Here is a 27,023-nt window from a genome sequence, read left to right as displayed (position 1 = left end):
TCTAGTATTTCAACATCTACAATAGATGGAGAATGAAATCTAAATTTTGGTTCACAATGGAAAGTGTATGAACAGTTTGAAGGAAAAAACAAGTGAATAGAGAAAGACAAAGACAGAGAGATTATTTTTTCCAAAACGATTCAAATGATAGTTTTCATTCAGTCATTTCGTCTCTCAAAAAAAAACCTGTTAAGCTATTTTTGCAAAATACTATGTTTATTTACTAATGAAGTCTTTCCATTTCAGTATACCCTTTACCGCATACCCAGTCCATTCACTAATAAACAACAAAACGATGAAACATGGAAGAAATAGGATAAATGGGATGAATTCTATTCATTTCAAATTTAAAAAGAGAATTAACAGCATTTCTATCACATACGAAAAGAATTGTAGCCAGTCTTATGATGAATACGCTCACCGCTCCTTTCCCTCAAGTCACCGCGCGAGCAAATGATCACAAATGCCAACTGGACTTCTTAACGTCCTTTCTCCTTCATCAAGCAAAAAACTTGGCCAGTTCTATTACGGTAAAATAAGCTCAGTTGTTCATGCACAAGCAGCCTCTTTTGTCTTTTCAATGTAAACAATGAGATAGTGCTTCTCAACGCATCGCTATTTTGATAGATGGCAGAAAACTTGTCTGATGCGAAACGTCTACAAAACCATTGACGCGTAAACAAACAAAAACTGAGGTTTGCCGTAGTTCCTGGACATTCAATGAGATTTTCCTAATCTTGTTTATGCTTTTTTGAAAATGTCTGACAAAAAACGACAGGCTCTTCGTAATTTTTATAATTTACCTGTACGTACACCATCTTCATCTACCGTTTCGACGTCTAGATCCGTATCCAATGGCAGCAACGTTCATTCAAGTGAAGAATCGACTTCAAAAGAAATAGATCCTGCTTTCTCAAATCCAGATTTCGACCTAAATGTTTACTTGAGGAGTCTTCAACATAAACTATCCCCTAACGAGGTTCTGCAACGCCAAAAGCAGCTGGTATCTTCCATCCAAGAGCTTTCAGGTGATCATAAGTCTTTGGTCTATAATCATTATACACACTTGCTGCATGCTAGCTCTGCCATTGAATCGCTCTCAAAAGATCTGAACGATTTGCTTCCCGAACTCCAAACATTTCAAGAAGGACAAACTGACGGTCCTAACATGAAATCCGAAACTCTTCATCGGAAATGAGTCCTTTTTACACCGTTCAACTGCGATATCTTGTATGATAAATCTACCGTTTCATAAAGGTTTCCCGAATTTCCAAGTCCTCGCTCAAGTTTCACTTCTAAGAGTGTTTAGGATTCCAATTTCTTTTTCTTTTCTTTTCTTTCCTCGTATACACTTATTTTTTTCAAACGTCGGTTTTATCGTTTAGTTGCGATAGAGCTCGGTATTCACCCTCCACAACCTAAAAAGGGAAATGTATGAACTGAGCAAGTTCAGTCCTCATACTTCAACGTTTCTCATTTGGAAATTGAGTTTTTCGTTCAATGAATTGAAACAAATTTCTTTTTACTCTATTCAAATATACCTAAAACTTGTGTTTCTTCCTTGCATTATTTGGTTTTCGTTTCTATATACAACTGGTATTAGTTCCCATCGATGCATTCGGAGCCTCAAAAGAATGGTGCTATTCCTTATCAAAGAGTGATAAATGTTTCCCGAAATTTCCAGTTGAAGGCTTCCATCGAAAAAGGAAGTCGTGAATGGAGTTTCCAACCCCGTAGTAGCAGTGCCGCCTTGTACTCTGCTATAGCATCTCTAGGAAATACAAACTCTCCATGGGAAAGCATCTTTGTCGCCTCACCCGGTGCCGTTCAGGTTACTCAGAATGAAACCATGAGTTCGCCGGCGGTGGTGAATGTTAATTCATCTTCCAACGTATTGAGTTCTCAGCGTCGGTCTCCCTCCTTTACCGTCTTTAGCCCGGCCGATCAAGCATCTTTTTATGAAAAAGCCTGTCAATTCTACAAAGAAAGGAACATTGTTTCCAAAATCGTTCCTGTTTGGGGAAAGTTAAGTTCGAAATTTGCCCCTGGCTCTATACAGGATCCTTCTGAATTTCTAAATTACGCTTCGAACGTTGGCTCAAACCGTTTACTGGAAGGTCCAACGTATGCAGACAATGTGTTGTGGGATGTATTGCATTACCGAATCCCTACCATCGATGGCTTTCAGCAACAGATATGGTGGAAAGACTTTAATAAATGGACTCAATATTTTGCAGATTACGTCGTGTCAATTTATCGCCCAGGAGATTTGATACTTATCCACGACTATTCTTTGTTCTTGCTACCGAAACTAATTCGGAAACGGTTGCCTGATGCAAATATTGTCTTTTTCCTTCATGTGCCCTTTTGCACTTCGGAAATTTTTCGATGCCTTCCTAAACGGGCTGAGATCTTGAATGGCGTTTTAGCTTCAAATGTGATTGGATTCCAAACTGACTCTTATGCACGACACTTTTTAAGCACGTGTGTCAACGCCCTTGGTTTGGAAGCCACATCTTCTTCGTACATCGACACTTGTGATGGTTTCCGTGCTGCCATTTTGTCGTCCCATGTAAACATTGATGTGCCGCACGTCTATTCGATATGCAATAAGCAATCTGTACAATCCAAAGTCGCCCAACTTCGCCATCTTTATCATCAAAATATGAAAGTTATAGTTGGTCGTGATAGACTGGACAAAGTTTGTGGTATCATACATAAGCTGCGGGCGTTTCGCCAACTTCTTATAAAGTATCCGCACTGGAGGAAACGAGTGATATTAATCCAAATCACCAGCTCTACTGTAGGAAACAGTAACTCTGATTTAGAGATGCAGGTCGAAAATCTTGTCACTCAAATCAACAGTGAATATGGTTCGCTAGATTACGTCCCCATTCATCACTTTCATCAGCTTTTAAGCGTTGAGGAATATTTTGCGTTGCTTAGTGCTGCCGACGTTGCTTGTGTTTCTTCCATACGGGATGCCATGAATACTATGGCTTTAGAATTTGTGGCTTGTCAAAAGAAAAACAAGGGCTCACTTATTTTGAGCGAATTTTCCGGTACAGCAGAAGTATTGGTTTCTGCTAGCGTAGTAAACCCTTACGATTATGCTGGATTTGCTGATACTATCAATGAATGTTTAAGGAAAAATATAAAAGAGAGAGAACAAAAGTTTTCTTCCTTGTGGATGCAGGCAACCTCGCAATCGTCCCAGCAATGGATCTATAAGCTCATTAGCAGATCTTTCAATGAAATACGTTCTGTTAAAAGCCGAATGACCACTCCTTCTTTAACTATCTCTGATATACAAAAAAATTATAAAGAAGCAAAAAAGCGGTTGTTTATTTTAGATTATGATGGCACGCTTATTCAAGCCGCTAGGAATTCTTTGGACGCAGCCCCGACGGATCGAGTCCTGCGTACCTTAAAGAGACTTGTCTCTGACAGTCGTAATATAGTTTGGGTTCTTTCTGGGCGATCAAAAGCGTTTATGGGAGACTGGATGGATGACATCTCAGAGTTGGGATTATCGTCCGAACATGGCAGCATTATACGTCCCCCTATGGCAGGCTCTTGGTATAACAATACAGAAAAACTAGACTTATCATGGAAAGACACTGTTCGTGATATATTCCAATATTACGTCGAACGGACTCAAGGGTCATACATTGAAGAAAAACGAAACTCCTTATCATGGTGTTTTCAAAATGCAAATTCAACGTACTGTAGATTTCAAAGTTTAGAATGTCAAGCAAATTTAGAAGGTCTTATAAGACAATACGACATTGAAATCAGCCCGGGAAGGTTCTTCCTTGAAGTACATCCTAATTATCTTAATAAAGGAGCTCTTGTCAAGCGAATCCTAAAACGAACGGGACGAACTGACTTTATCTTTTGCGCCGGTGATGATAGAACTGATGAGAACATGTTTGAAGTATTTTTACCAATGCCTTTTGATTACTTCATTCATTCAAGTTTGGTCGGTGATGATACCGATTATATTGATCCGTCTTTGTCAGATTTAGAAGACAAACAATCTCACCATAATAACGCGAATTCGAAAATTACTTCCTATCGCGTACATATTGGATTAACAGACACATCGACACTAGCGGATTATCACTTGCCGTCCCCGAAAGACCTAGTTGATCTTTTACTTTCCTTATAAATCCCCAAGTTTGAACTTTGGGACACAACATGAATTGACGAGATTATTATTATGTTAATTGGTTACTATTCGGTTATGTATTTATGTCTTATTTATAGCTACTACCCATCCTTAATTTACCATCTTTTTTCTTTTTCTTTGTATTTATTATCGTGAAAGCGTCGATCAAAACGGATGGCTTTTCTAGCAAAGATATTTTCTTGGGACCGCAATAAATATCCGACTAATGGGAATGATCAGTAAAACTAATGTCTATACTGATATACCCTTTATAATAGTGTAATATGTGCAGTTTACGTTCAAACATAATGTGAGTCGCCATCGTGGATTTCGTAGGAAACTGAAACCTAATGACAAGTGAGTATGAGATAACATGTCCTAATTTAAATCATTGTCTGTCTCCTGCCAATGCTCTAATATCTGATATGTTCAAACTTGCGACTACGAAGATAATAGCAAGGACCTCATTGTTCAAACCTCTTCTCGGGGGCTAGAAAATTACGACAACGGAATGAATTTCGAGTTCAAACCACTCAAAATAATAAGCAAGGGTCCTTGGATGATAATGAGCTCCATTTACGATACTTGGGATTAAGGTGCCGGGTTTGGGCAAGAATACTGCAAGAGGTTTAAAATGAACGACATTGAAGGATCGTATAGCACCCGTTTTCTTGTTATTCATGCCTTTTATAAAACATGCTTGGACGAACGAATGACCAGAAACGGATTCTTTTCGTAACTTTGTATCCCGTATAATGTGAAACATTCAATGAAATCACTCTTTTAGCACTTTAGTACAAGCGTTTATTACGAGGAAAAAGAAGAAAAATTACAAAAAGAGAGAAAAATCAGCCAGGGCACCTAACGTAACATTTTGTAGGTGGTACCGCAATGATAATAGCATTTCAATCTTGCTTTTTTGAACGCTATTACGTCGAGAGAGTTGTTCAATCCCCATGATAATATAAAAACTTTTCTTTTTTATACCCGCACTTCGCGGGAAAACTTGCATGAAAGATTCGTTATTTCAGGTCCTGGCTTCACATTGAAAATCCTAATGTTCGTATAGCAACATCAAATAAATGAACATATAAAACTAAATCTCATTTTGGAGATTAAAAGTCCATATCAACTGTTTTACAGCACGTTTTCGTTCAATAGCATCTATGTGCATTAGTTGTTCATAATCAAAGGCTTTGTAGACGTAAAGGATGGTTTATTGCAACTCAATAAGAAAGAGACGAAGGGATACGAACACAATTGATCCATGAAGCAAGTTCTATTCATCTGTCATTTTGGAAGCTTTTTTAGCCCATATATCACAGTTAAATACCGGCTTTCCTAAGCGCTCATTCACATCATTATGGGCTTCACATATCCAGTGACACAAGGACTCGCGAGTTTCGACTTTCGGTGCATTTCCATCCCTAGCCATCCAAAGTCTAAGATCTTCGGCGCAAGCCCAGCAAGGATAGAATTTGGAAAAATTATGCAAAAAGCTTGACATATTGGTTTGCTCCACTGTGGAGGGATTTTTTGGGTAATTAGCAGCCATGGCATGTAAAAACGTCCAAGTACTGCGGCCTAATTCAGCGACATCTGGTAATCTAGGAAATGAAACGGAATCAGGTACTTCTTTTGATATTGTATGTGACTCAGGCATACCTCTATTTGACAAATCTGAGCTAGAAGGAACCTCTTTTTTTTTTTCAGCTTTCATCCCAGTTGTAGCAGATTGAAATGAGGAAAAAATGTTACAGCTTTTGCATGGTTTTCCATTTTCATCATAAATAATACCTGTTTCTTTGTCTCTGTACCTTTTTCCAAACATTGGTTTCTTTAATTTTCAGACGTCGACTTGATGAGTCTTGACAGAAGCAGGAGAAACCTATGAAACTCAAAAAGACCAAGAGAATTGCAATTTAAGAACTGAATATTTTTTTTTTAATTAAAAAATCAAAGAGTTGTTTTTATATCAAGGTTGATTGTTCTTTCCTTGGATAAGCTGTTCTAGCTTTGTTAACGTTGCTTTTCGACGGCAATACAAGTACATAAACCATTTCGTTTCTTGATTGTTTTTGCTTTTATGGAGTAGAAATGCAGCTACGGCTGACAGCTAGGAGCTTCTAATTTGTTTTTGTTTGAACGGTATTGTTGATAATTCATCGAGCAAGCCCAGGACCCTTCATGTGCTTAAACACCTTATATCAGAAAGTAAAACTATAAACAACCGCTGAAATACATCTAAGAAGAGAGCTGTTGCCAAATATGAATCCTTGAAGCCGCTACAGAAGTAAAGTGTCCTCAATCAGCCGAATTGGAAGTAAATACCGACTTCAAATATCAGAGAAAGAAACGAATCTCTATGAAAGCTTTCCTATTTCAACTATAACTCTTTTTACAGCAATAAATAAGTCGAGCATCGTTTGTTTACGACTGATGAGAACCGCACTCCCTTGAGATTACATTGTTATCTGATACTTACCAGCCATTTTACCAAGGAAAGCGCTGGCAAATACAACAATTTTCTTTCACAAAGCTTAGAGATAATATAATTCTTGTATTTATAAAAGAATTGTTTGTTTAATTTATTTTGGCAGCTTGCAAGTTCTAGGGTCTTTAGGAAAAGTTGCTGTACACTTAGTTTACGATGGGAATTAAAGGTAAGGAAGAAGAAAACACTAAGGTGTCTTCAATAGGTCCAGATATACTGACTAACTTAGGTCTTTCTCAGGTGTTGGCGGATAATGCTAGTTCAAGTGTGAAACATAATGATATTAAAAACTACTTTGGTAGAAAGGTAGCTATTGATGCGTATGTGATAAAATAAAGCAGAAAGAAATTTACTTTCTGGCTGTACTTGAGAAACGTATAGGCATGTTGTTAACATGAATTTAAGGTCTATGAGTCTGTATCAGTTTCTTATCCAAGTCCGTGGACAGGATGGCCAACAATTAATGAACGAGCAGGGAGAGACTACTAGTCACTTGATGGGAATGTTTTATCGGACATTACGAATCGTTGATAATGGTATTAAGCCTTGCTTTGTGTTTGATGGAAAGCCACCGACTTTAAAGTCAGGCGAACTGGCAAAGCGATTTGCTCGTCATCAAAAGGCCAGAGAAGACCAGGAAGAAGCAAAGGAAGTCGGAACTGCTGAAATGGTGGATCGATTTGCTAAACGAACAGTAAAGGTCACACGCCAACACAATGAAGAAGCCAAACATTTACTTGACCTGATGGGGATTCCGTATGTAAATGCCCCCTGCGAAGCTGAAGCACAGTGTGCGGAATTAGCAAAATCAGGAAAAGTTTATGCTGCTGCTTCCGAAGATATGGACACTTTATGTTTTCGGGCTCCAATTCTGCTCCGTCATCTTACCTTTAGCGAGCAAAGAAAGGAACCTATCAGTGAATACTATTTTGACAAGGCCATAGAAGGGTTGAACATGCCAGTGGAGCAATTTGTCGACTTGTGCATTTTGTTAGGTTGTGATTATTGTGATCCAATTCGCGGTGTTGGACCAGCAAGAGCCATAGAGCTAATTCGTCAATATGGAAGCCTTGAAAAATTTGTCAAAGAGGCAGACCGAACGAAGTTTCCTATTCCAGAAGACTGGCCGTATGATGATGCACGCAGGTTGTTCTTGGAAGCGGAAGTTATTCCAGGAGATCAAATGGATTTGAAATGGAAAACACCTGACAAGGAAGGTATAATCAAGTTTCTTGTGACCGAAAAAGGCTTTAATGAAGATCGTGTTCGATTAGGTATTTCTAGACTAGAAAAAGCATCAAAAACCGTACCACAGGGTCGCTTGGATTCTTTCTTCAAGCCCGTACCTTCGAGTCCCAAAAAGCCTGCTGAAACTGGCAAAGGAGCAAGCGGAAAACGGAAACGTGACACGAAAGCTACTGGAGGCAACAAAAAGCGATAGATTTAATATTACTTTTTAACGGACATTTCGTTTATGATGCTTAGTTTTCTTTTGTTAATGTGAGTCTATATGGAATTTTTTGCTTACTAGAATTATTTTTATTCATTTATTAAATAGCATTTATCGATAACATAAAGAAAACCTGTTCACAATATAGGGGTATTCGTTAAAACTAACGAAATATCCAATGTTAGCAAACAACAGGATATCATCAGACTTATAATTGAAGCAACTCATATTCCTGTCGCTCTCTTTCTGCTGATCCAGCATTTTTCAGGCTCAGAAATGTGTTCCTATAAGAGTTATTCATTAGTTTTTTGTCCAACACGAATCGACTGGGATATTCTTACCAGAACAAAGCACATAGGCAAGCAAAGGGCATTTGAAATTGCAATGGCATTAAATAAAAATTAATTGATTGGATAAAAGGCCAAACAACATAGTTTGCCTGTAATTTTTGGTTAGTCATGGCTGCTACAAACAAAACTAGTCCATGGGGATCATACCTTAAGAGTCGGGACAAACAAATTCTTCAGCTTGTTACCAACATCGTTGAGTCCTTTTCCTTTCTCAGTAATAGTCTAGACAGAGTTAATAGCTGAGGATCATCATATACAAAAGCTTTTTTGAAAAAAAAAAAAAAAAACCTACCATCCAAGAATAGAAAAAGGCAGTACCAAAAGGAGCAAAAATAGCTTGATCTAGCAAAACACGAATAACGACATTGCTAACGCCTTTTTCCACAGGAAATCTCATGGACAGAAACTTTAGCCATTTGAATTGCAAAGGAGAAATAGCAAAACCTACAAGATATTAGAGCTCCAGCGCAAAGAAAGACTCCACCACTTACCAAAAGAAACGAATTGAAGAATGCGAGCAAGGTTTGGGATCCCTGAAGAAGAACGAACCTTGGATTTTGTTAGCATTATGTACATCGTCGTGAAAATCATCCAAAATTTTCCTCCTGAGAGTTTCTAAACCAGAAAATCAAATGAAAGAAAACTCTTTTTCCTTGTACTTACTACTTCCTCGGTTAAGCCTATAGGCGCTTTTTTCTTTGCTTGGTAATAAGTGATTCCTTGCGCAAGGACATCTGAAAGGCCACCTAGGGTGCCAGCAGTAAAGCACATCGTACTGATTGGGGCTCTATTGAAGAGAGCATTGTATCTAGACGTCAAACGAGCAAACATGGTTTCTGGTAAAGAGCGACAAAATCGTATTAAAGACTCTCGAGAAACACAGCACAACTAAAGATGGGTTTTTGTTTATTAACAATATTTTTAATTTCACCAATAAATTCTTATAAATATAAAATTTCAGTTACAAAGGGGATTGAAGGCAGAACCAAAATGACTTTATTTACATGCCCGTGGAAGGGTATATAAGTTTTCTATAGGGGTACGTAAGACTGAAATCAAGAACGTATTAAGATTACGATTCCTCGTTTAATAGATGTAAGCAAATCAATCCAGTATTGACAAGCGAAAAGCAAAGGAAAGAAAGGAATGGATTCTAAGAACACTTTTCTGAAGCTGGATTTCATCTAAACGAGACTCCAACTCAAACAAAAGTTATTGGGAACTTTTGCGAACCAGCAACCTATACTCTCTTTTACAAACTACACAGTAAGTCTACACTCAATCACTTATTGATATATTCAACTTCCTTTATTCTCTAATCTGACTTATCTATTATAGTTCAATACTATTCCTTCCACTAGAAAATGTTAGTGACAAATTCATATTTTGTGTTGTCAAATGGACAAGAAGAGGAATTCGGAAAAAACAATATTCAGGTAATACATGCTAAACTCGTCAATGTATATACTCCGAGTGAGCTGGGTTAACATAGTTCTCATCCTGGTAAAAAACGATCCAAATGGTAATATCGTTTTCTACCTGCTTTACCACGTATTCCTCAAAATCCATAAATAACTTACATTTTCAGCAACGGCACACAAATCCAAAGATTCACTAAAAAGAACCCATACTGTGTGCGTCCACAGAATATATGGAAAAGTTATGTGCCATTTCCCAAATATATAACATTTGTGACTTACTTTTTGGGGCATTCAGCATGTACAAGTTTCCACGAAATTGTGACTGTGAAAAACGTAAACAAAAGTTGAAATGCTTGCAAACCAGATAGCAGAGCATGATGAAGGAAAAATATATTCAATCTAGGTAGATACAGGAAAAGATGGAAAGATTGCTGTGTGAAAACAACTGCATTTCGCATGTCGTTCTTATCCTAACCGAAAATAAGGTCTTTAAATTATTAAATAAAAGATAAAATATAGCATTTTCTACGTTGGTTTGCACTTACACAGATGATCCATACACCAATTTTGATTAATTCTTTCCTAAATATACCCATTTCCCATCCACATGTAGACATGGAAAGTTTCCTGTTCCAAATGAATGATTAGTCAAAAGTAATCTTTTTACCCGTAGACTCTTTAATGCCCATAGAGCCACGTGGAGCATTGGCCAAGGAAGCTCCTGGACGAATGTCACGGGCATCAACGTTCTTTCTACGTTTTGCTGAATGATCGTCGGTACGAGCAACAGAATCAGGTGCCTTACGGGTGCGCTTTGATCTATCTTCACCGTATTCAAGACGCCAGCTTTCATGGCTCCTTGCCATTGCCTTCATAGACGTCTCTACATCATGGAAATCAACAAATCCGAATCCCTTGCACTTTCCGGAATCTTCAAAGGTCATCAGACGCACGCGTCGAATGCCACCGGCTTGTCCAAAATGCTCTCTTAACAAATCTTCCGTAGCATCAAAAGGAAGATTTCCGACGAAAATAACGGGGGAGGGAGGATTCCTAGACTGCTGTCTGGCGATGGTTTTGGAAGGCATGGCCGATTTCGGAGGTCGGCCTTGATAGTCATTACTGGATTTAATCAAAACGTTCCTTCCATTCAAAGGTCTTTCCGTGCACTGCAATGCTGCCCTAAGAGCTTCTTCCGAATCAAAGTCGATGTAGGCAAATCCCTTGTTTTGGTTTCGATGTTCTTTGGACATAGGCATATGAATCCGCTTGATGTTTTCCGAAGTAAACTGAAATGGATTCTCCTCGTTTTCCTCTACAGTTTCTTTCGTCTCTCGAACGAGAAACTCTTTCAAAATAGCAGGGCTCGTAAGAAAACTCAAATTACCGATCCAAACTCCCCATGGCGACCGTTTGCTCTCTTCTTTTTCTTCTTCTCCAGCGCCGGATCCATATTTCACATCAATCTTTTTCAATCTCTTTTCTTCCTTTTTCTTGGCTTCTTCTAACGCTTCCGGTGTCCAATTCCCTTCCTTGTCGATTTTGCCAGCTTTACGAAGTTTACGCATCAACTTTTTCGAAGGAGGAACCGGCTTCGAAACGTCAATTTCAATCTCTTCTTCATTCTCTGAATCTTTTTTCTTGGTTTCTTCCTTGACGGTGCGTTTTTCAATTTCTTCTTCTGAGGCACTCATTGTAAAATGTTTGATATCTCCAACAATTGCGTTCTCCAAAGTTCTCTAAATGTAAAATGGAATTAAACTGATAAAAATGAATGAAAGCAAACACAAACGGTAGAAAATTTCCAAATATTCGAGGAATTAGAAACCTTGCAAAACGGAAGTTTCATAGACTCGACTTTGAATAGGTACGTTGCTTGTTCTTATCGTATATTGCATATTGCAGCATCCTCGGTATATTTCTTTGCTTTTTTGTTTCGTGCTATTAGGTAGCAATGATTTCTATGCTTTCGTTCCGGTAACAGCCGAATATGATATCGTAGTCACAAGGAAATTGGAAAAAACAAGAAATCCTTAGATTCTGCAATGTTTATCTCCATGGAAGCGTTTGCAGTTAATTTTCAATTAATTATAAGTTTTTTTCCGTCTTATGCCCTGGATTTCATACATAACCATTGGTTCTGTGTTTCCTAAGAAAGCCTTGGCTTCATTAAATTATGATCCAAGCCAGTCTTAGAATAGTTGGAAAGAAAGTGAACATCTAAGAAAAATACTAGTTACTTTCACATGGAGTCGCTTGTGTTTTTCAGACTTGTACATAAACTTTTCGTTAAGGGTTTTTCAAGCAGCACGAATTGAATGTGCTCAGTATTTGTATTTGTCTGGATTTCTGATGTGAAAAGGAGTACTACATGGAAACAAATATTACATAGAAGCCTAATTCCTATTTAAAGGTTTCATTGAAGTACTTCTTTTTTTTGAATTTGGTGCGACTGTATATTCGAATGAAAAGTAAAACACTGTCATTGATAAATGGACATGTACAGGTTATAGTTCCATGGGTTCAAGAAATTCTCAAGCGTAAATTCATCTACGTAAAACCGTCTAATGATCTTTTCACGTTTATCTTTCGTACTTTCAAGTTGACCATCAAGCATACAAAACACAGCAGAGCGAAATTGTTATGTAGCAATGCCCAACTTGAAAAATATTCGAATAATTCGCTAAAATGGAATTATGACTACTCACAAAAAAAAAGTTGATTAGAAACTAAAGGAAGAATAAAGCGGCTCCATATCAACTAAAGGTAATAAGCACCAAAACACGAAATTACAACATTCCTTTGAACCACTCTGAAATAATATCAAATCACTTAAATAAGTTCACTGTTTAGAGTCTTGCCTTTCTCGTACACGATCCAACAAGTGGTATATGTAAAAACCATGTTTCCATTAATTTCATTGTTTACGCGGTTTGTTTGTAAACAAACCCGCACAATGACACCCGACCAAATCCACACTGTATCTCATTCCTATACAGTATGGTAAATAAGGAAAGTAAATCAACTTCACTATTCATACAAATAAAAGCTATTCGCGTCATTTGCAGCGTCCGTTCTCCTTTCTTTTCCTATTTCTTTCTGTAAATTGCTATTTTTCTCATTTCAATTAACTCGTTTAATAAAACAATGGACGGTCTTCCACCTTCTTATGAATCTCATTTCACTCTGGATACACCTGTTCATCAAAAGTTGAAGGACAAGCGTGTTATTCTCGCCTCTGGTTCTCCTCGCAGAAAGGAACTCTTCCGCCAAATGGTAAGTAAAGGCAATTTGGCTGTTTGCAGCTTTTATTTTTGTTGCTTCTTTCCCAAGAAACTTGCGTTCTTTTTCGATACGTAAAGTCGTTCTATGTTATCCATCAAAGTCAAGAGAATCATTGTGGAAAGGTGAATAGATCTGTAGAGGGGTCTGTATTTGTAATATGATATGTCTACTTCCTTGGCTTTGACTTTCGACGAAACGACATTCTTTCACATCCTCTTACTTGGAAGCAACAATGTCTCCTGAGGCGTTGAAAGATTTATAAACTTTTACTAATTCGTTACTGTTTAGGGTTTCTCTAATATAGAAGTATCCGTATCTGGATTCCCCGAGAATTTGAGTAAATCTGCGTACGTTACTCCTTGGGAATACGCTGCCGATACTTCTTCTCAAAAGGCTTTAGCTGTCTATCAAAGCTTGGTAAGTTTGAAATAAAGAGAAAAAGTTTTTTTTTTTTTTTATTGACCGGAGCTGACATTTTGTGTTTTCTTTAGGCTGCCGAAGAAGATTCCCCAGATGTTGTTGTCGCTGCAGATACCGTGTTGATTTTGGATAGCGAAATTATTGAAAAGCCTGCTGATCCAAAAAATCATTTGTCCATTCTCAAAAAGCTTCGAGACTCCAGAGATCCACACAAAATATTTACTGCCGTCACCGTGATTGTGCCCATGGATGTCCCCATTCATCCCGGCTACGTTATGAAAACTCATTTGGAGGAAACTCAAGTGAAGTTTGATCCTTCTCTTACCAATGAATTTCTGGAAGCCTACGTTCGTTGCGGCGAGGGTCTTGATAAGGCTGGTGGCTATGGTATTCAGGTAAGATATTTCGATTGTTCTCTCTTCATAGACTGCTAACAATTTAGGGATTTGGTGCTCTTTTGGTAGAATCCATTCAAGGTGATTATACCAATATTGTTGGACTTCCTTTGCGTGCTACATACCGTCTTTTGGAAGAAGCACTTGACCAAGGAAATGCAGAGAATTACTAAGGTCTACGAGACTTGTTTTTCTTCTTTTTTTCCCTTAATTCCTAGGTGTCATGAGATGTTGCCCTTCTTTTGCTCTTTTTTTCTGTATTATGCTGTATGCTGATTATGATTGTACCACTTTCTGGAACCGGTTCTAATCCGTGTTTTACCTTTGTGCTTCTCCATTTCCTCTCGTGTTTTTGTTTTCTTTTTATTTCTTTTTCTGTACAGTTGAAAACAGGTTTGTCATAGCAAACACTCCATAATATTCATCCACAAACTTACATGTCGTACTCTCTTTCAAGAATGCTAGTATACTCTTCTCCACCTCTACAGTAATACTTACAGCTACAGACCAACCTCGGAAACTTGGCTTTCAATCGTAATGTATTTCTAATGTGAACGCATAAACACATCATCAAACTTTGTGCTCATTTCTTCAAAGAGTACACTCGCTTCCTCATAGGAATCCTCAAAATTCATACAAATCAGAAAGTCCTGCTGGATGCATTCTAGTCCATTGTACAATATGGGCTTTTCAGCCAAAGAGGCTGTGTAATTCTCTTCGGTTTCCTCATGACAACTTTTAATTCGTAGTGACTGCCTTCTTTTTTAATTCAGCTTGAAGCTGAGCAGAAAAATCATCATCGCCAACGTCCTCATCATCCCAATTGTTCTCCCACAGGGTATCATCGCCAGTGTCGAGTTCTGTATCTTTCATAGGCCAGTCTTTCACATTGTTAGCTCCATTTCAAATTCAATTTACATTCTGAATTCTTACTTTCTGTAGCGAAATCTTCAAATTCATCATCATCTTCCAAATCTACACAGATCGTTAGTTGGAATCCTCTTATAACGACTGGATCAATGCCGATCGAACTAACAGATTACATAAACATCAATTACGGCCTTGATTCACAAACACTTACTTTCTAAGCTTGGCAATACGGTGCGCGACATTTTTTGATAGAAACGTAGGTAATTGCACTGGTCAAGTTTGCAGGTTTCAACTTCTAGAAAGTAGCTGCCTTCAGTAGAATAGTGTACCCCAAGACAAGATCCTTAATAAACAAACAAAAATATCAAACTTTGAAATACTTTTCTATCCGTTAGCTATTGTATGCTTGTAATCCAATGGACGAGGGAAGCTTTCCTGTTTCGACAAAAATTTTATTCGAATCTATGAACAAAGGAGTCAAGAAATCTCTACTGGAAAGATCATATTCCTCAAATGATTTCATCACAAATGCAAGACTTTTTTATTAATTAAGAAATAATCAATTACATGTACAAAATTTAAGATTGCTGCGATTTAAACACTAGCTCGTCCATTTATCTATTATTATGAGCGCTGTAAACGAAGGGAAAATATGAACAATCGAGCTGGATATCGGTATCAAAAAATATAAAAAGTAAACGAAAAGCATGATATGGTAGAAATAAGGAATCATGTACAGCACCGACTATTCTTCAGGATAAAGACATCCTTTAAATCTCACTTCATCTTTTGGTACATGGTTATCAAACTAGTGTATTTGACTTCATCTTTGGGCCAAAAGTAACAAACAAACATCCACAAATCCTTACGAACAGCTTCCTTTTCATTGTCAGGGAGTTTTGTAACGGTAGCGTCTATATGTCCTCCTATCGTCGTTAAACACTCCGTAAATAGCTTCACCAGTTGTGTTCTTTCCAAACCAGTGGAACCCTTTCGAAGCTTTTTCATATGCTTACGAACAGGATACATCAGCTCCTTGCATCTTGCCTTTTGTTCACTAGTCAATCCATCACCTTCGGGTTGGTCAGATTCTTCCTGTTTGATGGATGGTTCAACAGAAGTGCGAGGCGACTCTCTATGAAGTGCTTCTGATTTCACTTCTTTAGTAACATGTTTCTTTCGCGATTCAGAAACCGTCGGAGAGGGAGTCCGAGTTACACTTTCACTGCGTTGACCATTCTTATTTGATTTGTTCGCTGCTTTCTTGTTTTGGGCCTGCCTTTTCGGAGCGGGCTTTGGAGTTTCAACGCCTTCTTCAACCTTACGGTGATATTCTCGTAAAGCACTCAAAAGATATTCGCCTCGTCGTACCAAATGTACTGAAGAAGGAACCTTTTTCTCTTTTTCTTTATCCTTCTCTCCGGGATTATCAACTTTATTATCATCTAAAAAGATCTTGTCTTTCATTTTTAATTCAGGATCATCACGAATCTCTAGCCAAGCTCCGAACCCATGTTTACAAATACCCGCTAGTAGCATGGAGTCTTCGCGCTTTCCCCATTCACATGACCAACCGTGGACAGACCGAAGATGCACAGGAACCTCAAAAGAGGAATATCCTGATGATGGCATTGCTTCATATAAGACATCAAGATCATTTAAACGTTGAATCAAAGTTTCAGCATTAATGTTTTTTACTCCCCTAAAAGTTATCAACAGTGCTTTTCGAGACTTTTGGTTTGCCTGCTCAGCGTTGGCCTCTTTTTCGGCAGCATTGATGGCTCTTTGACATACCGCTTCCAAGTCGGAAGCTACCTTTTTAACTAAATGAGCATCTTGGGTCGATAGATCTGCGTATTTAACAATGTCGTTATATCGATGTTGAAGACGACCATACCGGATCATCGCACGATATAACAATCGAATCTCTTTTTCTAACAACACCTCATCCCTCAACTTTTGTTTCTTTGTCTTTTTCTCAGAAGCCACTGAATTACTAGGAGAAGAGGCAGTCATTTCAATTGGGTACGGTCTGTTTCCACGCCTATTATTTAACTCAATCTCCCGTTTGAGGGCTTCTTGTTCTTTTCGTCGATCCTCCTCTTCATACCTTTGTCTTTCATTTAGCGGAATAATATCATCCCAAGAAACGTCGGCCTTGTAGTCTGTAACCTCGAATTGCTTCAAAAAATCTTCACCACCCATACTGGCACCACCAACATCATTCGATGTGTCATGATCTTCAGCATGCTCCAATATTTCATCCAAATTCATATCTTCCAGCTTCTTTTGATTGTCCTCTGCTTTGAACATATTGGAAGCTCCAAATTTAAGAATCGCACTGAGCTCTTCCGCCGAATACTTGTCACTTTTGGCATCCTTTTGTTTGTCAGTGACACCAAGAGAAATAATTGCGTATTCTAAAATCATTTTCCTTCTGGCTCTTTCCAACACATCTTCCTCAATTGTGTCTTTTGATAGAAGACGATAAACCATAACATGGTTCTTTTGACCAATTCTATGGGCACGAGCCATGGCTTGCAAATCGGCCTGTGGGTTCCAATCGGAATCAAAAATAATAACAGTGTCAGCTGTCATCAGATTAATACCTAGACCACCAGCTCGAGTTGAAAGCAAGAAAACGAAATCAGGACTTCCGGGAGCATTATAATGGTCAATGGAAACTCTTCGAACAGATGCAGGAACAGTACCATCCAACCGCTGATAAGGATAGCCTCTTAATGCCATATAATCACCAAGTATATCTAGCATACGAACCATTTGACTGAAAATTAGGACACGATGCCCGTCTCGGCGTAGCCTGGAGAGTAACTTATCAAGTAAAACCATTTTCCCGCTGTTCATAATCAAGCCTTTAAGTACTTCTTCTCGTCGTCCTTGAGAACCAATTTTCTGCATCCACGATTCTTCAACTCCGTCGTACAAATATGGATGATTACTTGCTTTCTTCAATTCTATCACGATATTCAAAAGTGAAATCTGGCTACCAGACATTATACTTTGAGTCAGAACTCGATAGTTACGGCTTAAAATATTCTTGTACCAATAGGTTTGCAAATCAGACAATTCAACTCGCAGGATACGTTCTGATTTAGAAGGCAAGGACTTTTCAACGTCCTTCTTCAATCTTCTTAAAATATAAGGCTGTAAATGTTGTTGCAGATTTCGAATATAGGTCTCTTGTTCCTGATCCGGAGCTTCCAAATTGATTTCCTCCCGTATATCAAATTTTCCGGGCATCAAAAAATCGACTAGAGCTGCAAGCTCTTTAATGTTATTTTGAAGTGGAGTACCCGTAATAAGCAATCTGTTAGAATTTTTGAATTGGGATAATGTTTCATAAAGGGAGGATTCACTGTTTTTCAAACGGTGGGCTTCATCAATTGCCATGTACTGCCACTTGATATTACCTAAAACCGAACGATCTTTTAGAACATATTCATAAGTAGTAAGCAGCAAATTGAACTTTAATTTTTGAGTTCCTTCGACGTAAAACTCATAATCTCGTAGAACCTGTCTAGAAGCGGTATTACCAAGGTAACTGATGCAGTTCATATCCGGAGCCCAAAGATCAAAAGTTTCTTGCCATGAAGGGACCGTGGACAACGGTACTATCACAATAAACGGTCCGTGCTGCCTTAAAGAATGGGCCAAATAAGAAAGAAAAGCCACAGTTTGTACAGTTTTACCTAAACCCATTTCGTCTGCCAAAATACCATTTTCATCCTTGTGCCAAAGATAGGCCATCCAATTAACACCTGTCAATTGGAAGTCACGTAATTCACCACCTATAATATAAGAAGGCTGCTGCTCTAGTTTGCGATACTTGGGACGGGTATGACCATAGTTAGTGCCACGAGATGGCATCAATGGGCTATGCTCTCTTTCATGGAAAGATTGTATTTGTTCAGGGGCTATAGGCTCAATTGTGTCAGCAGATTCCCATGTGCAGAAATCATATGAGAGATGCTTCCATTTAACCAAGTATTCCAAAGAACCTTCGGGATTCCTGTACTGATAGACAATGCGATCAACCTGCTTGTATTCTTCGTAACTATCCCGTTTGCGCTCTATGTCAATCTCCATCGCTTCAATGTCCTCCCTGGTTGTAGTTGGATCTTCACGTATTTCACGTTCCAACATAATAACCTGCTTGGTATGATTATCAACTTTTTTTGCTCCTCGGAAACCAACCAAATTAGCGTAAGTTTCCCAGCTGCAATGTAAGTGGGACATATTCATCCATTTTATAAGGTATTCGTAATCTTCTGTAATTTTTGATCCATCACGTCCTTCTATAAGCCTGTGATCTAAAACACAGTCTATAGCTTTTGTTTCTTCAGGCTCCTCTGGAGCCTCTGCATCATAATCATAGCCATCACCGAGTTGCTCTTCATCTTCAATTGATTCAAAATAGGCATCTTCATTATAGTTTACGCCTTTAGAATTACGCGAGGAAAACCTTACTTCATCTAGAGCGTCGTCAGGTGTTGGTTTCCTTCTTCTGGAGCTCCTACGAGCATTATCACCATAAGAACTGCCACCGCTGTCCTCATCCCCTGATGAAGACAAGGATTCAGCGTTCTCATCATCATCATCATCGTCATCACTAATATTTCTTTGGCGATGAGTCCCATTTCTCGTACCATGACGCTGTCTTGAGGGTAATTCCTCATCTAATTCAGCATCTATATACTTTCCTGGATTTATACGAGTACGTCCCTATTTATTAAGTTAACACTAAACCACGAAAAATCTCGTAAATACTTACAGATCGTCGAAGACCGTAAAGTTCGGGATCAAAACTTTCGTCAGAGTCTAGCTTTCGCTTAGACGAGACATCTCCGGGTATAATTTCCGACATGTCTATTAAATATGACTTACGAAGTGGCCAAAAACCTCAATCTAGTTTGGAGTGCTCAGGCACTTTGTCTCATAACAGCTATATGCTTAGTTAGTTTGGTTAAGCAACAGAGATTATAGATTTTTTTTTTTAACAAAAAAGATACGTCAGTTCAATACTATCTTTGCAGAAGCGTACGAGTACGCACGCTTTTTAAGTTTTCGACAATCGCGCAAACCAAAAAACCAAGAATAAAAAAAAGAAGCATCGAAGCCCAAAAGAGGTATACAAAACACTTCACAGGATACATGCTATCGAGAGGCGACATGTCTGACTCTCTTAAAGACCAGCAGCCTTTAAGCTCAAGGGTAGTCGATAGCAAGTATCAGCATAGCTTAATGCAATACTTTTATGCAAATAAGATAATTGCCAACTCATAGATTCAAATTCTTGTAGTCAAATTGTCTTATTATACGGTAAATTGCAATTGAATTCGGTGTTTTCATAGTATGGCGATCGACGAAACAAAAAGAAGAACAACAGACAGAATCTCCAAGATAAAATAATTTATTAACATACACGTTTTAAATTCAACCACCTATAGTAGTAGAATAGCTACTATAGAGCCTTAAGCTGTTTTCTAGTGAAAACAATTTTTGTAGGTGCTTGGTGAAGGGTAGGCGAAATTACGACTGCTAGCGAAGAGTTCACACTACAGAACGGTTACTATAAGGAGGAGGTTTATTAAATTATTGATGAAATATGATTTTATATGCGTCAGGACTATAATACAAACTCATAATTAGTGGATTTCACCTTCCTCACTTGATTCTCCATCCATGCCAGACGCAGGAGGAGCATTTGACTGTAAGAAGTTAAAATCATTCCGACTCGAAGGCTGAACCGGGCCAGAAGGCCCAACGTGTTGGTCAGACTTCATTGGGTAATCCTCGTCATAGTCTAAGGACGGCTTCGTCTCATACACGCGAGCCCCAGACGAGTAGCCACCACGTGTACCATCTTCAGCTTCATCATAATAGCCTCTCCTTGCTCTAATCGGCTTTTCTGATGTTGTTTTTTCTCTTTGCCTACGAATGTATTTATCAAAGGCGGCAGCACGATATTCTTCCGAGTCTATGGCAGAAAATTCAGGCAATGCAGACAAAACAGGCCTCATTTCTTCATACGTAGCAGTGAGAGGAACAGGGGGTTCTATATATTTGATGGCACTTCGAAGGTTATCAATTTTCCGTCGAATCCGACGCTCGTCAGCTTTCTTTTCATCAGCTTTACGATGTGCAATCTTTTCTTTTATACGAAAAATAACCTCCAGAACAATATCTTCTGTAACAGACTCATCCATATTGTTTTCTTTTAAGCCTTGCATAACACGTTGGACAAATAATGAAATATCAGAATCTTCTTCAACTTTTAGTTTCAATAGCTGAAGACAATCCAAAACAACATTTCGCTTTTCCCGGAAATCATTTTCCAACTCAATAATATTGTCCCAAAAAAGGTCTAAAGGAGTGGATCCAGGCTGGCCAAGCATATTCAGATATCTAGGATCATCTTTAAAAAGGGGGAATATTTCTTTCCATTTCGTGCGTAAGTTTATCTTCTTTTCCTGACGAAGACGAAGCAAAAGGATTCGGAAAGCATCACGATTCTTCCTTTCAGTTCTATACTTCTCTTTCTTTAGTCTTTGCTTTTCCATAATGTACTGGCGTTCAAGCTGTTTTATGTGACTCTCATAAGCCGTGAGAGCTTCTAAATGTGATAAATTTTTCATATTTGGATTCTTTTGATAGCGGGGATCACTTTCAAACTTTTCTTGAGCCGTGTTCCACCTCGTGTAAGGATCCAATTCCAACTTGCTCAAAAGGACACAAAAATCATCGAAAGCTGCTTTTCTATTATCTTTTTGTTGCTTTTCATCATCTTCCTTTAACTTTTGTCTGTATTCGAAAAACAACAACTGTCGCTCAAACTCGGTGGGAGCAGCCAAAAAAGCAGGTTGATCAGCCAACAGCGATTTAACGGTTCTCCAAAAAGTGTATGAGCGGATGTCATTTCTTGATTTCAAAAGACCAAAAAAGTCTTTTCGAAGTGTCAAAATTCGATTTTTTTCTCTATCACTCTGCTCCGTCAAATAATTCATAATATAAGCATCAAAAGCGCATTTCCGTTCCCAAGGGTTTTTAATCACATAATATCCTTTTTCAGTACATAATTCATGAACTGCTTTCTCCCAAGTCCAGCTCGGGGTAACATTGAACGAATCCAGAAATCTGAAAAAAGCTCGCTCAGCGGCCTCATAGGTATCAAAATCCTCTTCACGGTGATCTCCACGTCGTTGACGCTTTTCTTTAGAAGGTACAAAATTTGGAGCACGCTTTCGAGAACTTGCATCTTTGGAAGGTGTTGCCTGTTCTCTGTCAGGTCTCGCTGACTGGGCCTCGGACTCTGGATACGGTTCAGGACGTGCTTCTTGTTTATGATGAGCCGGAGGCAAAGTCTGTTTAGTTTTTGGAAGTGTCTCCTCGGCGATCGCTTTTCTAAATTCTTCGGGAATTTCCCAGACAGATTCACGAGTATTTACATTATACCAATACTGCTTTCCATCAGCCGTGGTGTACTCTTTCCAAGCCAATTTTGACAGTTTTCGTTCAAACTCGTTCATGAGTTCCTCTGGCTTTTCCCATACACTCTTCCTAGATATTGAGTCATAATAGTATACACGACCATCCTCGGTTTTCACTTCATGCCAGTCAGAAACCGGCTCCGTCGCCTCCTGCGACTTTGTCGAATACTCTATTGATCCTTCTTCTTCATCTTGCGATACTTGTTGCCAGGGAGGAGCAGACATTTTCCTTTTAACAAGCAATTCCCTTTTTCAGGGAAGTTGGGTCTGGTAAGGAAGTGAGGGTGTAGTCAATGTTCATGCACACTAAAGTGCGTTAAACGGCATTGGATTGTCTTTCCTTGTAATAAGTCAATTGTTGAATTGAAAGAAATTAATAGTGCAAATTAGAAAATAATAAAGTCTTTATCTAAAAGAACGCGTTTAGATTGCCAAAAGGAAACATCTCTCTTTCGTAACACTTTAACACTCTACTAAGTACAGATAAGTCGTCCACCGAAAGACTATCATAAGACCAGCAAAAGATGCTAAAGGAGAAGAATTCATCAAATGAAATATACTTTGGATCTAAAAAGGGTCCTGTTCGTTCGATTTGCTCTTTTCTTGTAATCCCTTCTAGGAGTTATTACTATGATATTTATTAACGATATCATATTACAAGCGTAAAATACGTGATATCCTTAGGGAAGCTCTTTAAAAGGTTCACAAACAGAAGATGAAAAGAAGAAAAAGAAAGCTTAAGGAATCTTTTATTCCTTTTTTTATGCACACTCAAGAGAGACCAAACTCGGTTTACTTTGTTCTTTCTCCTTTTAAAGGCGCCCGAAGTGAATTAAACTGCAGTAACGTAAATACCGCACTGCAACGACAATTAGGTTATGGGTTATGACCTTCTCAGATGCGAAAAGTTGGAAGCGCGTATTTTTCCAACATTCGACAGCTAAATAGGAAGAATGGTTAAAGTAGCTGCTTTTGCGTGTGGTGTGGCGAGTAGCGGAAAAAGTACGTTTTGCGGGTCTCTGATCTCGTATATGAAAAGCATCGGACGGTCGTGTCATTTGGTGAATCTGGATCCAGCTGCAGAAAACTTTGACTGGGAGCCTACAGTCGACATTCGCGACTTGATTAGTTTGGAAGATGTAATGGATGAATTGGACTACGGACCTAACGGTGGTTTGATTTACTGCTTTGAATTCTTGATGGAAAATTTGGATTGGTTGAACGAAGAGCTGGGTGACTATGATGAGGACTATTTAATTTTTGATATGCCGGGACAAATTGAATTGTACACTCATGTACCTATTTTGCCGACATTGATAAGACACTTACAAATGACCTTGAATTATCGACCATGTGCACTGTATCTGCTGGAAAGTCAGTTCCTAGTTGACCGAGCCAAATTTTTCGCCGGTGTCCTTAGTGCTATGAGTGCTATGGTTATGCTCGAAATTCCCCACCTCAACTTGCTCAGTAAAATGGATTTACTAAAGGACAATAGCAGTATTAGCCGTGCTGACCTGAAACGGTTTTTGAATACGGATCCTCTCTTGTTGGTTGGTGAAATTAATGAAAAAATGAATCCCAAATTTCACGAGTTGAATCAATGTATCGTGCAGTTGATTGATGACTTTAATATGGTAAACTTTATCCCCTTAGAAAGCCATAATGAGGAAAGTGTAGAAAAAGTTCTTAGTTATATTGACGATGCTACGCAATGGCATGAGGATCAAGAGCCTCGTGATCCCGATGGAATTGAACCAGACGATATTGAACCAGGGACAGCAGGCATGGATGATGAATAGGAGAGTTGATAAAAATGGGTTCAATTGGGTTTAGGAATTGTTTTTTTGCTACTTATATAAATGTAATGGTTTTTCTTTTTTGTTTATTTCTTCAAGTGAGAGTTGTAGCTTGGTCCATTTCTGAACTTGAAAGTTTGTTGTTTCCCTTTTGATTGTAAAATTGTATCTTCAAAAAAGGGAAATTTAAATTAAGCATTTGTATTCTTACCGGGTTTACACTGATAGAGCTATCGTTCTTTTTGTGAAAAAATGTTTTTACGCCAGGTTCTCTTTCGGGTAAACAAACGAATATATCACTTCACCAACGTTTTGTCCGCAAGCAGCATAGTAATTACAAAAAAAAGCCATTGCAATTCAAAAATGGGTCAAATTTTGTCGATTTGCCAAAAGGAACCTAAAAAACCAGGCGTAGAGGTTCAGCAACCCTCGAGATTAGAGAAACCAATACATAGCCATGTGCAAAAACCACCTAGAGCTATAACGAATTCTGGAAGTAAATTAGCAGAATCACCCGTTGTCTCTAATACTGCTGATTTACCACCTGCCGAGGCTGCTAGGTTAGCAGCAGAAGTATGTTGATAGATAGTCATTGCTTGCTAACATAAACATTAGAAAAGAAGTGAAATCCACAAAGAAAAAACGAAAACACGCCTTCCTAAGACTACGTTTTATTAGTTTTGATAAGGACGAAACCCATTTGTTTGGACGAAAACGACAGCGTATGCTTTACGTTCGAAAGAAAGAGACAAGAGTCGGCAGTCAGTAAAGATGAGCTTCTTTCTTTTTATCTCTCTGCTCATGCTTGGGGACTAACAATTGGTGCTATTAAACTAGCATGTTTTCTTAACGTTGATGATTACATGCAAAAGGCATCGCACAAGAAGTCTCATTGCATTGAAAAACAAAGGAAAATGCCATACTATTTGATCCCGTAAAAGCCGTTCAATGCATCCTAAGGGTGTATCTGACAGTTTGTTCCAAGGAATCCAGATTCATGCCAAGCAATAAATCGGATAGAATCGAGAAAGCATCAAATTTCACATATTATTTCATTCGCACCGGCTTCAATTTGGTTCTGTTATATTTGGGACTGATTTTTATACTTGTTGGCGGTTTTAAAAGTTGTAATTGACAAACGGCAAATTAACAGTAATTTTTTATCTTCTGTCAATTACGTTTATTATTCTATCATCTTCTTAGTACCAGGTAGTAAACTTTTTCTATTGTCTCATAAAATGTCTATAAAGATTATACCAGGTCATGACTTTAAAGCTGTACGGAAAAATACGGTTCATAACGCAAAGTTTACATCGTTCGACAACATAGACTCTAAGTCAAGATTTTCTAATACACATGATTTAGCATCAAGAGTTGCTTGCAGAAGGGAACGAGGCTAGATGGGCTGAGTCGTTTCCTTGAGAGGCGTTCAAGGAAGAAAATTCTGAAAGAGGGTCTACCTTCCAAAATAAATGCTTCCAGTCACTCTTTTTTATTTCGATGGTAGGAACTATAGAACAACCAGCACTCGACCTAGCTAACGGAATCGAGTTTGCAAAAGGATAAGCGGACATTCCGTTTCGCAGACTGCGAATCGATTGAGAAAATCTAGTAAATAACTGCTGGCGTTCCACCTCGGTTTGATTCCGTAACAGTGTATGTCTTTGTCCATCGTCCAGAGATTGCTGTTCATTCCGGTCGCTGTCGCGTTCTACAGAAGGAGCTTGCCCTAATGGTGGCCGGTCTGTTCCATCTGAATTTCGGTTAAGGAAGGCCCTGAGATCCTTTTGGTTTACAGATACCAATGCTAGGGCCATAAATATTTGAAGGAGAAATAAAAAGAAGTCAGATAAAATCAAGGAAGAATAAGAAGAAACAGCCTTCTCTCCAATGAAATTAATAATTGAGCCTCCATACAAGTACCCATCTAAACTTTCCCCAGGAATAGGAAGACTAAAGAGGAATCGGGAGAATAACGATATGGCAAAACTGATCAATAAAGGGTAAAACAGAGGAAACGACGAAAATTGCAAAAATGGTTTTGGAGTTAGGTAACTCTAAAAATCATTAGTAAGGGAAAAAAAATTCATAGCGACCTAAGTCGTTGGTCCAATACATACCAGTTGCACAAATATTTTAAATAGTAAGAGGAAGATTACAGGACTGATCGTGTAAGTAGCTGGTCATTCTTGAATTACTAATAGTCTCATTTTTGAGAATTCTTGACGGAAAAGTACTTACTCTTGATAATACTGCTGAATTATGATAGCATAGCAAAGCATATCGAGACATCGAAAGAAGCTTAGAAACTCTCCCCGATGGTCAAGCACGATCGTATTCATCTTTATAAAGAATCCGTCTGTCTCCGCGCACTTGCAACGAAAAAGGTCTTCAAAAATTGCAATTCTACAAAGAGAAACTAGTAACAACAACAGCAATTGATAGAATGCTCAAATAAAGTACAATTCCCAAATCCACCGATTGCACTAAACGATTCCAAAGATAAAGCAGCCACCAATCTTGGACTACTAGTATTTAGCAACACCTTTGATGCGTCTCAATCGTCTCAATAAATTCTGCGAGCCAAGGTGCAAACTTGATCAATCTCTCCTTTACGAATCCGACAAGCCGGTAAGAAAAGTTTATGTAGATCCACAAAAAGCTCTACTATCACCTATTAAAGCAACTTTTATATACTCAATTCATTGGCTTTTTGACAGACAATTGGCATTTGCAATGTTTTTATCTTACACTAATGCCAAGGACAGGCATTTTGAGAAGGCGGAGCATAATCGTTTATGTACTTTACCGTATGTCACTTGAATACATTAAAAGAAAGGATAAAAAGTTTGTGTACCAG

At 38.4% G+C, this 27,023-nt stretch overlaps 13 protein-coding genes and 1 non-coding gene across 14 annotated transcripts; 6 read left to right on the top strand and 8 right to left on the bottom strand.

Annotated features, from left to right (window-relative positions):
- Positions 1–757: 757 nt before the first annotated feature.
- vps51 (GARP complex subunit Vps51) lies at positions 758–1,198 on the top strand (the record flags this gene model as incomplete). The annotated part of the gene is made up of 1 exon (XM_056181216.1): positions 758–1,198. The coding sequence occupies one exon, from the start codon at positions 758–760 to the stop codon at positions 1,196–1,198; it is 441 nt and encodes a 146-aa protein (XP_056035904.1).
- Positions 1,199–1,612: 414 nt separating this feature from the next.
- On the top strand, positions 1,613–4,171 carry tps2 (trehalose-phosphate synthase Tps2; the record flags this gene model as incomplete). The annotated part of the gene is made up of 1 exon (XM_056181215.1): positions 1,613–4,171. One exon carries the CDS (start codon positions 1,613–1,615, stop codon positions 4,169–4,171), a length of 2,559 nt encoding a protein of 852 aa, XP_056037089.1.
- Positions 4,172–5,450: 1,279 nt separating this feature from the next.
- On the bottom strand, positions 5,451–6,002 carry erv1 (mitochondrial Mia40-Erv1 disulfide relay system sulfhydryl oxidase subunit Erv1; the record flags this gene model as incomplete). Its single annotated transcript, XM_056181214.1, has 1 exon — positions 5,451–6,002. The coding sequence occupies one exon, from the start codon at positions 6,000–6,002 to the stop codon at positions 5,451–5,453; it is 552 nt and encodes a 183-aa protein (XP_056036442.1).
- Positions 6,003–6,821: 819 nt separating this feature from the next.
- Positions 6,822–8,106, top strand: rad2 (FEN-1 endonuclease Rad2; the record flags this gene model as incomplete). The annotated part of the gene is made up of 3 exons (XM_056181213.1): positions 6,822–6,834; positions 6,895–6,985; positions 7,071–8,106. 3 exons carry the CDS (start codon positions 6,822–6,824, stop codon positions 8,104–8,106), a joined length of 1,140 nt encoding a protein of 379 aa, XP_056037087.1.
- A 217-nt stretch (positions 8,107–8,323) lies between these two features.
- SOMG_02420 (mitochondrial Mpv17/PMP22 family protein 1) lies at positions 8,324–9,296 on the bottom strand (the record flags this gene model as incomplete). The annotated part of the gene is made up of 6 exons (XM_056181212.1): positions 8,324–8,399; positions 8,457–8,554; positions 8,613–8,687; positions 8,758–8,909; positions 8,957–9,014; positions 9,129–9,296. 6 exons carry the CDS (start codon positions 9,294–9,296, stop codon positions 8,324–8,326), a joined length of 627 nt encoding a protein of 208 aa, XP_056037088.1.
- Positions 9,297–9,915: 619 nt separating this feature from the next.
- snoR69 lies at positions 9,916–9,950 on the bottom strand. Its single transcript, XR_008803692.1, has one exon. It is a non-coding gene; the product is annotated as a small nucleolar RNA (small nucleolar RNA).
- Positions 9,951–10,530: 580 nt separating this feature from the next.
- Positions 10,531–11,580, bottom strand: rnp24 (RNA-binding protein Rnp24; the record flags this gene model as incomplete). The annotated part of the gene is made up of 1 exon (XM_056181211.1): positions 10,531–11,580. One exon carries the CDS (start codon positions 11,578–11,580, stop codon positions 10,531–10,533), a length of 1,050 nt encoding a protein of 349 aa, XP_056037265.1.
- Positions 11,581–13,033: 1,453 nt separating this feature from the next.
- Positions 13,034–14,159, top strand: SOMG_02418 (Maf-like protein, nucleoside-triphosphate diphosphatase, ASMTL-like protein; the record flags this gene model as incomplete). Its single annotated transcript, XM_056181210.1, has 4 exons — positions 13,034–13,162; positions 13,460–13,588; positions 13,663–13,986; positions 14,034–14,159. The coding sequence occupies 4 exons, from the start codon at positions 13,034–13,036 to the stop codon at positions 14,157–14,159; spliced, it is 708 nt and encodes a 235-aa protein (XP_056034837.1).
- Positions 14,160–14,724: 565 nt separating this feature from the next.
- On the bottom strand, positions 14,725–15,098 carry rpn15 (multifunctional proteasome assembly, lid subcomplex subunit Rpn15/Dss1; the record flags this gene model as incomplete). Its single annotated transcript, XM_056181209.1, has 3 exons — positions 14,725–14,867; positions 14,920–14,961; positions 15,068–15,098. The coding sequence occupies 3 exons, from the start codon at positions 15,096–15,098 to the stop codon at positions 14,725–14,727; spliced, it is 216 nt and encodes a 71-aa protein (XP_056037263.1).
- Positions 15,099–15,633: 535 nt separating this feature from the next.
- On the bottom strand, positions 15,634–19,741 carry hrp3 (CHD family chromatin remodeller Hrp3; the record flags this gene model as incomplete). The annotated part of the gene is made up of 2 exons (XM_056181208.1): positions 15,634–19,599; positions 19,649–19,741. 2 exons carry the CDS (start codon positions 19,739–19,741, stop codon positions 15,634–15,636), a joined length of 4,059 nt encoding a protein of 1,352 aa, XP_056037262.1.
- Positions 19,742–20,522: 781 nt separating this feature from the next.
- On the bottom strand, positions 20,523–22,589 carry usp104 (U1 snRNP-associated protein Usp104; the record flags this gene model as incomplete). Its single annotated transcript, XM_056181207.1, has 1 exon — positions 20,523–22,589. One exon carries the CDS (start codon positions 22,587–22,589, stop codon positions 20,523–20,525), a length of 2,067 nt encoding a protein of 688 aa, XP_056037261.1.
- A 728-nt stretch (positions 22,590–23,317) lies between these two features.
- On the top strand, positions 23,318–24,166 carry fet5 (putative GTPase with a role in RNA polymerase localization; the record flags this gene model as incomplete). The annotated part of the gene is made up of 1 exon (XM_056181206.1): positions 23,318–24,166. The coding sequence occupies one exon, from the start codon at positions 23,318–23,320 to the stop codon at positions 24,164–24,166; it is 849 nt and encodes a 282-aa protein (XP_056037260.1).
- Positions 24,167–24,526: 360 nt separating this feature from the next.
- new13 (conserved fungal protein of unknown function) lies at positions 24,527–24,841 on the top strand (the record flags this gene model as incomplete). Its single annotated transcript, XM_056181205.1, has 2 exons — positions 24,527–24,736; positions 24,779–24,841. 2 exons carry the CDS (start codon positions 24,527–24,529, stop codon positions 24,839–24,841), a joined length of 273 nt encoding a protein of 90 aa, XP_056037259.1.
- A 689-nt stretch (positions 24,842–25,530) lies between these two features.
- Positions 25,531–26,505, bottom strand: dsc4 (Golgi Dsc E3 ligase complex subunit Dsc4; the record flags this gene model as incomplete). Its single annotated transcript, XM_056181204.1, has 3 exons — positions 25,531–26,220; positions 26,284–26,326; positions 26,405–26,505. The coding sequence occupies 3 exons, from the start codon at positions 26,503–26,505 to the stop codon at positions 25,531–25,533; spliced, it is 834 nt and encodes a 277-aa protein (XP_056037258.1).
- Between the last annotated feature and the right edge of the window lie 518 nt (positions 26,506–27,023).

The sequence above is a fragment of the Schizosaccharomyces osmophilus genome, chromosome 1 (assembly GCF_027921745.1).
Source record: "Schizosaccharomyces osmophilus chromosome 1, complete sequence".
NCBI lineage: Eukaryota > Fungi > Ascomycota > Schizosaccharomycetes > Schizosaccharomycetales > Schizosaccharomycetaceae > Schizosaccharomyces > Schizosaccharomyces osmophilus.
This window is presented reverse-complemented; position numbering and strand designations above follow the sequence as displayed.